This window comes from Setaria viridis, chromosome 5 (assembly GCF_005286985.2).
Source record: "Setaria viridis chromosome 5, Setaria_viridis_v4.0, whole genome shotgun sequence".
Taxonomy (NCBI): Eukaryota; Viridiplantae; Streptophyta; class Magnoliopsida; order Poales; family Poaceae; genus Setaria; species Setaria viridis.
Window position 1 is genome coordinate 37,888,601 of NC_048267.2, and position 12,134 is coordinate 37,900,734.

General features: G+C 41.4%; 2 protein-coding genes across 2 annotated transcripts; both read left to right on the plus strand.

Moving 5' to 3' along the window:
• The first annotated feature begins 2,748 nt into the window (after nt 1-2,748).
• On the plus strand, nt 2,749-3,683 carry LOC140222905 (septin and tuftelin-interacting protein 1 homolog 2-like). Its single transcript, XM_072294023.1, has one exon. The coding sequence runs from the start codon at nt 2,808-2,810 to the stop codon at nt 3,681-3,683; it is 876 nt and encodes a 291-aa protein (XP_072150124.1). The 5' UTR covers nt 2,749-2,807.
• Nucleotides 3,684-5,291: 1,608 nt separating this feature from the next.
• LOC117857727 (vacuole membrane protein KMS1) lies at nt 5,292-11,657 on the plus strand. The gene is made up of 8 exons (XM_034740555.2): nt 5,292-5,658; nt 7,077-7,288; nt 7,506-7,584; nt 8,661-8,963; nt 9,477-9,634; nt 9,934-10,050; nt 10,785-10,970; nt 11,095-11,657. The coding sequence occupies exons 1-8, from the start codon at nt 5,583-5,585 to the stop codon at nt 11,272-11,274; spliced, it is 1,311 nt and encodes a 436-aa protein (XP_034596446.1). The 5' UTR covers nt 5,292-5,582; the 3' UTR covers nt 11,275-11,657.
• The last annotated feature ends 477 nt before the right edge of the window (nt 11,658-12,134 follow it).

Sequence of the window (12,134 nt, forward strand, 5' to 3'; positions counted from 1 at the left end):
TTCGAGGGATGTCATCAATATTGCCCTGAGGTAAAGCATTCCCCAACAATTAAGCAAGCTACAGAAAGCACGACCGTTATAAGAAAAATGTTGAAGATAAGATGAGAGAAATCGCCAAGCAGGAGTTCTTAGAATTCTTGGCCAACCATGCGATGAGCTAAACAATGGCTGTCTCGACAGTATCCGATGGTCTTGCTAGACAGGATTCGTTGCTCCGAGTAATGCTGACTCCATTGCAAACATGATGTATCTCATTGATGATATAGAAGTGGATACACCATGCATGTTGGTTATACCTTATGGAAGGAAATCAAATAAGTTTTGAGAGGTCGCAATCAGCATGGCAATAACGGGTCATGTGTTCCCAAAGGCATGCTTGCCAGAATATGCCTGGGTGCAAGTTATTACGGTGTTAGATGAGTCGTGCGAGATAGACATCCCTACTGATGAGGGGATTGAGGTTCTCAGTGATGCGATGAACCAGTCCATACTGTAGCATCGTCAAGATATCGTTCTGAATGCATCACAGAAACCTCACGGCCGAGCCAAGAACTACCCCTTTCAAATTCAAATGTTGACACGAAGCAGCTGACGGTATCACATGTGCAGGGAGCTAACAATGAGGACGAGCAGCCAATGCTATCACCTGTCCTAGAAGCTCTCAATGAGGATGATGGGACATTAGCACTAGAAGGCGATGGACGGGTAGATGATTTAGAAGTTAATGATCCAACATCAGCTTCGCCGGCATCTCCACCTTCCCAGAGGCCAGCGGTACCTCATATGGTTAGTGCATATGAAAAGACTCCATTAGCAGACGTCGACAAGTTTTTAAACGTATCGAAGAAGAAGGCTTCATCTTCTGGTGAAAAACTCATAACTCGCAGCGCCTCTCGGCGAAAGGAAAATGATCAAAACCTCAATTTCTTTGCGTCAGATGATATCCCAATGGATTATGAGCATGGCAAACTATTCTTGTATCAGTGGGATCTGCTGGAGGGTCAATGGGAACTGAATAAGCAGCATGGATGGATCATCAATGCAATGAACCAAGGCATTTGAGCAATCACCATGCATGTCCCAACTAAGGTTTTCCTTGGAGTTCTTCCATACCAGATTGTGATCGATTTCGAGAATTTGCACATACTTTACCGTTGACAACATCTTGACATGAATCTCATTTCCGTATGGTGCTTGTAAGTCCACATGTACCGTATACATAAGTTTTAAATACATACATATTTTATTTCACGTACCTGAGCAACCTATTCTGCAAGATGCAATGGAGGGAGGAAGAATTGACGCATGGCAGGTTCAAGGTAGCGTACCTTGACCCAACACGAATAAGTGAGCCAGAGCACAAGCTCAAAATAACGGAAATGATCAAAGCACAAATAGAAGTAGCAGAGACACAAGCGGAGAAAGATGCTATAAAAAAAAGCCCACAGAGAAGAAATGCACAAAGTGTCCGTATACATTGCAAGAGTAATGAAGAAAAAGGCTGACAAGAATTATATCATGGCTCCTTACGGTTTTGAGTAAGCTAGTTTTAATTACTATATATATACTAGGTGCTATCTAATGCCATTTATAATATAAATTATTTTAATATAATGCAGAGATCATTGAATTTGCATCATTATTTTACCCAAGCTAGGAGAAGCAGTGGTCCTCGACTCAGCCAGCTATCATAGAGATAGGTACAAGGGTTTCATAGGCATTATACAAAAGTAAGACATTCCTTGGCAGTACTTAAATGCATGTTGACATTCTATGTACCTAAGTTGTATTACTAACTCTTGTCTTTATATCCTCAAAGTGTGTACAAGCTTTACATACTAAAAGGCGGGGTCCACAATCCAAAAAGGATGAAAGCTATGAAAATAATACATCATAGATTTGTAATAACATAAAATTTTGGTTTTTTCATATAATGTAGACTTGTCATTAATAACAACTCATCATTTTTCTACTTATTTGCAGTGCCACAAGCAACCTCCCGGCTCTGTGCTATACGGATATTACGTGTGCGAATATTGCATGTGTGAGTTCATCAGAAATAATGGGAGGTACCGAACGAAACCTGAAGACGTAAGTCTCGTATACACTACTATGTGCTAACTTGCTAATGGTAATGTATCCTAATCTTCATTTACTGTATACCTGCAGATGACTACCATCGACAGTAACTAAAGCAAGATTGAAGACAAACAAATCAACAACATTTGTATGGACATGGCGAGGTTCATCCTACGCGAGATTTATCATGAGGATGGAGCATTCTTTGATGAAGATGGCGTGTTGATGACGGACGAGTGCACAAATCTTCATAGATGGGTGTAGTAGTTTTAATATTAGCGTGGCAAAGAACAGCTCTATTCCAAATGTTGAATTTTTAATAATATGAATTATATAATAGGTACGATGTGGTTTTTAATAATATGAATTATTTATTATTCAAGTTTGTTGTTATGTGGTTGGAGATACATATTTCAATTTGACGGCTAAAAACTGGTGGGAAATAAAAATAATAAATAATTCATGGAAAATAATATATCGAATGGGAAAATACATATTATTGGCGGGCGGCATAAGCACATCTTCTGTGCTGGCGGGTGGCTAACGTCGCCTGCCAGCAGAGAGCGGTCTGTGCTAGCGTGCGAGCACCCGCCAGCACAAACTGCATTTGTGCTGGCTTAAGGTTGCTAGCGGGTACGATACCCGTCAGCACAAACCTGTACTGGCCGCTAGCATAAATTTTTCTGGCGTAGTAACAGGTACCGCCGCCGCCTGTTGTGCTTGGGTTAATGCTGGAGCATGTGGTCATACCAAAGCTCTCGGCTGCCGTGGATTCATGGGATCCACGCAAGAAGGTGGCAATCCATGTATGGGTGCATCCATGGTTGCCGATGCTAGAGCAAAGGAGCATAGAGGCATTGTGTCATTCCATCCGATACAAGCTGAGCAGTGTCCTCCACGCATGGCAGGCACATGATGCATCAGCTCACACTCTCTTGTCTCCATGGAAAAATGTGTTTGACTCTGCAGTTTGGGAAGACCTGATTGTGCGTTATATCGTTCCGAAACTGAAGATGGCGCTGCAAGAGTTTCAGATCAACCCAGCAGACCAGAAGCTCGATCAGTTCAATTGGGTGATGCTTTGGGCCTCTACAATCCCGGTGCACCATATGGTTCATGTACTGGAAGTTGATTTCTTCAGAAAGTGGCATCAGGTCATGTACCATTGGCTTTGTTCACCAAATCCTGATTTCAACGAGATCGTTAGTTGGTACAAGGGCTGGAAGGGCCTTTTCCCATTGCTTGCCAACGAGCGCATACGGATGCTAATGGCACTTGGCCTGGACATGATGAACCAAGCCGCTGAAGGACTGGAGGTTGTGCAGCCTGGGACTACAGAGAATCTGGGCTACTTGACAGGTACAGAGAAGCGAGCACCGAAAGAATCACGGCTCCCTTCTTGCCATGGGGTGCTAGGAACAGCCATGACAGATCTGAGCTTCAAGGAGTGTATCCAGGCATACGCGATGGAGAAGGGTTTGTTGCTTATGCCTAGAGTTGGCAAGTTCTACAGTGGCATGCCAGTGTATGAGTTTGGCACTGTAAGTGTTTGCTTAGATCCCGTCAAGCCAGTGGTCTATGCACAACTTCGAGGAGGAGCTTAGAGATGGAGTGCTGTATCTCTTAGACAAGTTGTGGAAATGAATTGAATAGGGAGAACTCAGTAAAACATCAGCTTTTTTGTCAGCTTACCGATTTCCACTCTTTTTTCCATGATAAAACCCTTTTCACTTTGAATAAGAAATGGATACAACAACTGGCATCCACCATAAGTATTAGTGGTCTTAATCTAAAATTCAGATTATATGCCGTTATTTCATAGTATTATTGGTGGCATAACTTTTCCCTCTTGAACTGGAGTTGATAATACCTGAATTACTTATGCTATTAAACGGGAGTTGATATTTTCTCTAGGAATGTGCAGACTCTTCCTGCTGATTTGTTCCTTTTAGTTACAATTTCAGGGTCGCCATGTCAATTCAGTTAGATCATACTTGCATTTAATACAAGTCATGCTATTTTGCTTACCTCGTATGTTTAGCAATGGACATGGCGGACCAACATGCTAACTCAGTAATTATGAAAGGAATTAGTGATTTACCAAGCACTAGATAGTTAGATCTAGATTTTCTTTTGCAAGAAACTGAAAAAAAAAGGAAATACCATATGGTCAAGACTCAAGAGGGAGACAATGGCCAAGCCTAGCTAAGGAATTTGGAGAGCTGGGCTTCATGGATAACATGACCATGAACATATGGGTCCTGGCTATGTGGATAGACAGATTGGAGAAGGGTGACAACAATTTTGTGTGGGGAGGAAGAAATATTTGAGCCAGCATAGCGTTTTTTGGGGATAAAAGGATCCCAATTTTGGTGAGAACTCTAGATGTTAGAGAGTGGTACCAGTGGGACATAGTGATACGCATTAGTAGGAGGCAAAATCAGTTTCTAGACTAGAAGGATACTTGGTTGGGAGACTGTCCCCCTGGAAATCCAATTCCATAAACTTTTTTTTGAAAAACAATCAATTCCAGTACTACTTAGATCATTAGATGTCAATAGCATCATTATCAATACTTTTGATTTGTATCTTTTTTTTTGACGAAAATTGATTTGTGTCTTATAGAACGTTTCAGTGACTAGAAATTAGTAAAGTCACCCGAACGTCTGGTTTTAATGGACATGTTAGGTTCCATCGCTTCTTTAAACGGTGCATAGAGGAAATTGACCACACGAACATTACGAGCCCGGGTGAGACTTTCCATAGGTATGTTCTGCCATACATCGAAGGAGCGAACCTGCATTCTTTTCTTCTTCTTTTTATAGATTCGATCGTAATTCGTGATTGGGAGGGAGATCAGGCTAGAGCATTATTCCTTTTCCTAATACGAGGATCTTGGAAGGCATCGCAAAGCAACGACAACGAACAAGGCATCGCCCACGCACGCACGCACCGCACTCATCTGGTTCCTGCCGTGCACGTCTCCGGCTCACTCCCCACTCCCTCGCATCTCAGCTCTATCCGAAAACCAAAAACACCACACCCCCCTCACATCCATCAGACCACGACCCTCACTGAGACGTAGGTCCCACCTAGCCAGACAGCTTGCAGGCCCCGCGTGGCAGAGTCAGAAGAAGCCCTCTCCACAACTACATAGCCGATTTTTGTTTCCTTCCCTCACCCGCAACAACGGAAACAACGGCCCGTCGCTTACCCCCAAAAAGACCAACCGGAGCAAGGAAAAGCAATAGGAAAAAAGAAATTGAACGAACCGCGCGATTGTGAGTCAGGAGGGAACGAGGAACAACCGAACAGCCATCGTCTCGGCCTCGGCGCCTCCGCGGCGACTGCCTTGAGATCTCGTGAGCGATCCGACTCCCCCGGCGGCGGCTCGTGAAGCCCTCGGAGCTTCGATTCAGATCCGGGCGGGCGCCCCATGGTGTGGCTCTGGTGCCATTGAACCGCGGGATCTAGGGTTTTCGCGCGCCGCGGGAGTGGGAGCGATGGGGCGCCGGAAGATGTCAGCGGCGGCGCCGCCGTCTCGGAGCTGGTCCAACGTGGGCGGGAGCGTCATCCCCGGTAAGATCCCGTGGCTTGGTTTGATGCGTGTGGTGGCGTTAAGGCACTGCGAGATGTTGCGGATCGGGGCTGGCTTGCTTGTGTTTTTATTTATGGAAATCGGTTTGTGTGGGTGCGGAGTGAAGATGTAGCTGAGTGAGATCGGGGATAGCCTTGGACGGGGAGTGCGAGATGTCAGGTTCGTCGGTGCTTGCATAGTAACGCCTGTGTGTGTATTTTGGTGGTGTGGATATAAGATTTGCTCGGATTTAAGCACTGATCACAGCACTGCACGCACCTACAATATACCACGTCACGTCCCTTTTTGTGCTGTTACTTGTGGACGAGCCAGACGTTTCAGCTTGAAGGTTAGTCGGGCAGTTGTGCTATTAATTTACTACTGGAGATATAATATAGTTACGAGATAGAAGCATGGTAGGTATTTATTATGAGTACGGAAGGTCATTCTTTTGCAACAACCACATATTAGTTTTTGTGATTTCTGATGCCTAGTTTGGGCTGCATCAGTCACATATTATTAGCTTATAGTTGGTTGTGTACTCACACCATGAGGTGGATCAAACATGCATCTACAAATACTACAATGGATTTGTTAGATAACAACTGTGTGATGTGCGCAACTCAAATGTCTGAAGCTATAGAATAGCCAATCCAGTCAGTCAGCAGTTTTGCTAGGCTGTTGCGATGCATTGCAAATGTGTGGCAATTATGCAATTGTTTCATTTCTGGTTTCTGCAATGTTGAATTGGGATATTAGCTTCTAGTTTATACATTTTAACAATATCTAGCATTGACCACTGCAAGTAACTGAATAGGACACCTGCCACTATTTCTTAGCAGCAAGTATGGCTCAGTGGCTGTAAAAGGATTTGATCTGCTATAAAGCGTGATATGCGCAAGTCAAAATCTGAAATGACAGAATAGCTCATCAATTTGTCCAAGTTGTTTTGGTGCACTGTGAATTCATTACAAAAGTGTAAATGCTGTATCGTGTTCATGATTACCTGACTACCCTGGAAACTGCAGCTGTGGCAATTATTCCTCTCATGCTGCCATTGTCCCTCACGTCAGTGACCCAAAAAAGTGTGGCAATACTCCTTGACAAACTGTTGCTGAATTGTGGCACCCAATTTTATAGCTAACCTGAGCAAATTTACAAAATATTGTGGCAAGTGCTGGCAATGCTAGTACCTGAACTAAACAGGACCTAACTGCTTGCCTGCACTGAACCTTTTTTTCCCCCTCCAGAGCAAGACAGCGTGTAGCAACTAAGAAACCATGTTCTGGTGTATGCTTTTGGCTGTGGCAGTATGAATTCCCTGTTCTTGATAACTAGGCATACCACTAGTTCCTGGTTAATGATGACCGGTGCTGTTGGTTTCCTTTTCTTTTATCTCATGTTTTTATTTATTTTGCAGAACTTCGAGCGAAACACAAAATGGAGTTGGAAAATTTGACGCTGACTAAACAGCCAATCAGAACATTACATTTATTCATGTTGGCCTTGTTAAAATACTTGAAAAGATTAGCCACATATATCCTGAGTAAGGGTAGTTTGTTTGTTCTTCTAATTATTCTGGTGGTGGCTCCTGGAATCTTACTCGTTGTTTCAGACGGCCTGCACAAGAAGGTGTGTTGCATTTCCTTCTAATGTTTTTTTAATCTGTGATATACTGCTAGTCATTTCCATAAGAACACATGTTACAGTATTTTATTACTGTTATAGAGTTTTCAAAGCCAAAATATTCGAGGATGATGATACTTTGAAGATCTGTATTCTCATATAATAATTTTTTTGATAGAATCTTGGTTTGAACACTAATGTTGTTTTGCTTACATGTATGCAGCATGTGCAGGAGTTCATTAATTATGCTAAATTTGCATTGTGGTGGGTTTCATTAGGTGTGGCTTCGTCAATTGGACTAGGCAAGTTTTATTTGCACAACTCATCATTGTGGAGTTCAATTACACTTAACAGAAAGGAAAGAGCAAATAAATAGAGTGTTGCTGGAGTTTGCTTATTGATCCCTTTGTTTGTAAAAGTATTTGGTTATATTTCTTAATTGTGTAGGCACTGGATGTATTTGAAGGCTTGTTTGACTTCTATACTTTAGTCAGAAAAAGATGGATTTCAGTACTCTTTATGTTTTGGTCATTATTACTAAACCGTATACTTGAGGAAAGGAGGAAATATATGAACCGGCCAATTCCTGCGTAGTTTGTGTTTGCAACATCACTAGGACTTAAAAAAACCTTTAAAAAAGTTAGTTGAAGGTGACAACTGGAATAATTGTCAGATTATATATATACATATAATACATGCAATTGGAGGAATAAATGGTACAAGCCTGTAGTGAATACTGAATAGCAGTTCATTAGTTCAGCCCTTTTATGCCATATCTGTTTACTTCTCATTACCTAGTTGTCATGAGAGTCCAGCCTGTTTGCAGACATATTCTCTGTTTAATCTATGTTTTGAACGATCCTTCTAACCAGTTATAAAATTAGTCACCATGGAGATGGTCTGTACCTGATCCTCAATCTATTTAATATAAGATTTATTTTCCTCTAGTTTGACTGGTACAAGAGTCAAATCTGATGATTTTACTGCATTGGCACTTTTTTTTTGCACTGTACTGGAGTCAAATAAGTACGCAAAAGGCTGATGTCTTTTCCTTTACCTTCTTTGGAACATTATTTTATGTCATTTGTGGCTATTCAGTTAGTCTTGAGACACCATTCCTAGACGTTATTTGGTTATATATCAATGAAACGTATGTGCTTTTTGCTAAGTATGTTTCAGTTTATTGTTTGGTGGATTGTACTGCCTTAATTTTCTCTGGGCCTTGCAATCTCCCAGTTTGTTTGTCAACACATGTTGCAATTAGTGCTTGCCAACATTTAAAGTTAGAAACTAGAACATGTAATTTTGGAATGTTCTCTTGCTGCAACAGATAAGATAACACATTTATGAAGCTGATGATATAAGTTTTAAAATGCAGGTTCTGGTTTGCATACATTTGTGCTGTATCTGGGCCCTCATATTGCTCTGTTCACTATTAAAGCTGTTCAATGTGGCCGTATTGATTTGAAAATGGCTCCATATGATACCATACAGCTAAAAGTCGGGCCATCATGGCTTGACAAGAAATGTTCAGAATTTGGACCACCAGTTTACCCAGCATCAACTCATTCAGTTAGGATCCCAGTCTTCGACTTGCTACCTCAGATACAGCTGGAAGCAGTTCTTTGGGGCATTGGGACTGCACTTGGCGAGCTTCCTCCATATTTTATATCGCGTGCTGGTAAAATTGCATGGCTTCTTTTTTCTTTATAGTGGTATTCAATTATATGCTACTACACACAACTTTTGCTAATTGCTGTACAGAAGCATTACTAGCCTCTGTATTGATACATCTCTTCTGCAGTTTTACTATGTAGCATCGTGGCTCACTGTTACTACATTCATTTAACTTTGAATTGCCCTTTTAAAGGCACCTAATGCTCATTGATTAAATATTGCATAATTAGTATATGCTACGTTGAGTTTTTGTTTCTTCCGTTCTTTCTTAAATTCATTAAACTCTTATAACCGACCAGATAAATCAGGGCCATACCCACTTTTTTTACATGCTATAGCTGTGTACTTACGTTAGTACGTTGAGGTGCAGTGTAGTTTCAATTATGTGATGAATTTATGAAAACTTTTTTCTAGATGTGTTGCCTGTGAGTAGGAAGGTTCGTTGTGGCATTTCTGTTTCAGTTCTTTTTTATTGGTTTAAGCTGGTTATCCTAAATGGATATTTGCTATGTTTCAGCTCGCATGTCAGGAAGTGAGTCAAAAGCAGTCAAGGAGCTTGATGCTGCTACTTCCAAAGAAGATGGCCGAGTAGCATCCACTCTTAATCGAACCAAGCTTTGGCTTCTTTCTCACTCTCAACATCTGAACTTCTTCTCTATCTTGTTACTTGCTTCGGTTAGTCTCCTGCGGCCAGCTGTCCTTACCAATTTCTGTAGTATGGATGTCTTACAAAAGTATGTGTTTTATATGAGTCATATGACCTTGTGCCTTCGCAATTAGATAGTTCATGCACCATTGAACCATGTGCAAGGTTTAACTTCACATTTTAAAGCTGTCTATCTATTTGATAAAAACGAAACCAACAAATAAGCCAACAGAACATTCCCTGCACAACAGCTACTATAAGTTTCCTCTAAAGATTTTTTTTGTTCTTTTTTTTTTAAAAAATGGCTAATTTGTGTGCCCTTGTTTAGGTTCCGAACCCACTCTTTGACCTTGCTGGTATTATGTGTGGGCAATTTGGTGTGCCCTTCTGGGAGTTCTTCTTTGCAACTTTGATTGGGAAGGCCATCATCAAGACTCATATTCAGGTGATGCATCTCCCTCATACTTATATAATAATTAGCTTGTGTATGGTCAGTTTTTTTTTGGAGAGATTTCCATTGATACTATTGTCTGGCCAGTTGATAAGATAATCATGTATTAACTTCATTAATGCAACTACTCTTTGATGTTATATGGATGTATGCTTGTATGTGATCATTCTTGTCCACTCATTTTTAAAATCTTATCAGCCATCTCAGCAAAAGCTCAATAAGTTGATTTAGACTCCTGTACGCATATGTTAGGCCTTGAAAGCTTGGTCTGTTGGATATGATTTCAGCACTAAATATATCAGGTTTTGCATAAGCTGCTTTGATCTATTGATAGGATGAGCGCCCAGTCCGTTGCGTCCCCCTATTCATTTTTCCACCCCTTAGTTATTTCTTCTTGGCTTCCAGTATCTTTATATAATAAAAACTGAAGCTAAAAAATAAATAAACCTAATGATAATTCAGTAACTGAATATAATTTGATGAACTAGATTTGGTTTGATACTGTAACTTTATTTGGTTTCCATATTTAGTGAATCTGATGTACATCTAATCTTGTTCCTGAAAAGCCCAGCTAAATTAAGTTGTGAAACCTCTTTGGCTAGGTTAATGTACATGACTGAATTATTTAAGTCACTTTGGTCTGTCTATACCTGATATGTCATGAAGGTTTACACCAAGGGCTGCAGCAGTCTTTATGCTGACATGTATTTTTTTTCCTTCTCCCACAGACGCTATTTATTGTGTCCTTGTGCAACAATCAACTCTTGTATCTCATGGAGAAGGAATTAATCTGGATATTTGGTCACATTCCTGGGTTTTCTGCCACCCTGCCATCTGTGATTGCCAAACTCCATGCTGCAAAGGACAAGTATTTATCGCCACCAGCAACAGCCTCATCGTCCTCACAAATGGAGGTTGGTTTCTTCAGTTCGAATACGTGATGTTTTGAGCTTGAATGACCTCTCTTAGCTACCCTTAATTATCCATCCCCTTTTTTCTTATTGGTTTGTTAATGCCCTATAATTTTACCATGTACAGGACAAACAGTGGAATTTCTCTTTTACATTTGTCTGGAACTCTATAGTGTGGCTTGTGCTTCTGAACTTCTTCATCAAGATAATCACGTCAACAGCACAGGATTATCTCAAAAAACAGCAGGATATGGAGATGGAACTTGTTTCTGATTCCCCGGTCTCAGACCATTCTAAAGCTAACTAGTGGTGTAACTGGTGGTGTTTATTCAGCTGCTAGCTGCGAAGATTCTCCTCTGTAGCCTCGACTCCTGGCTAAGCCCTTGCAGATGATACCCAAGTTCACTGAATTGGTATTAGTAATTATTCATCTGTACAGTGAACAAAAACCTGGCACCTGGGGTTGGTTAACTTGCCAGGTGACGGCTGCGACCTTTTGTCATTGAGCCTGTGCTGGCTTTTCCTAGAGGGGAGTTGTCCTGTTATTTTTCGGACATCAACACGGATAAGTAGTAGGAATTGTTTATGAAGCACGATTGCTTTGCCTAGATGTATCACTGGTACCTGTTTCTATTTAATTTGGAAATGCAATAGAAACTTGGGAGGATTCAACAACGATATTTTCCATTATGCTTACTGTGTACATGTGGATTTACAATCGGTGCTAGCAAAGAGCTAGCATGATTCTTCGGCAATTTCCTTTGCAAATAAATCTATGTGCTCATAACAGTAAACTGTACTGGAATTGTATCTCAGTGGAGCTTCACTGCATAACGGTGTCACCAATCGCCCTCTGAAAGACTGAAACTCTACCTTCTGGATTCTGCGCACGTACATGCGTCGATCAGTGCTACTGTTTGTGGTCCAATTTCCATTCAACGTCTTAAAGCTCAATTCTCCGATCTCAAACACGGTCTTGTTGGATGCACACCAACCATGTTCGTGTGGAGAACGTTCAGCTTGTTCAACCAAATTGGCACCAGGGTTCTCGTGGCAGAGCACCCTGTTCAGCAGGTCGATGCGGCTCGTTGGGCACACAGAAGTGCCTCGTTGAATTGAAGGAGCACGTTGGGCGACGTCCCGGCTCTCACTCATGCATCGCGCACG

Bases quoted from the DNA above. Each gene is read 5' to 3' on its own strand.
- LOC140222905 (XM_072294023.1), top strand. From the start codon at position 2,808: ATGCTGGAGCATGTGGTCATACCAAAGCTCTCGGCTGCCGTGGATTCA.
- LOC117857727 (XM_034740555.2), top strand. From the start codon at position 5,583: ATGGGGCGCCGGAAGATGTCAGCGGCGGCGCCGCCGTCTCGGAGCTGG. The intron at 5,659-7,076 runs GTAAGATCCCGT...TTTATTTTGCAG, and splicing joins GGGCGGGAGCGTCATCCCCG to AACTTCGAGCGAAACACAAA. The intron at 7,289-7,505 runs GTGTGTTGCATT...ACATGTATGCAG, and splicing joins CAGACGGCCTGCACAAGAAG to CATGTGCAGGAGTTCATTAA.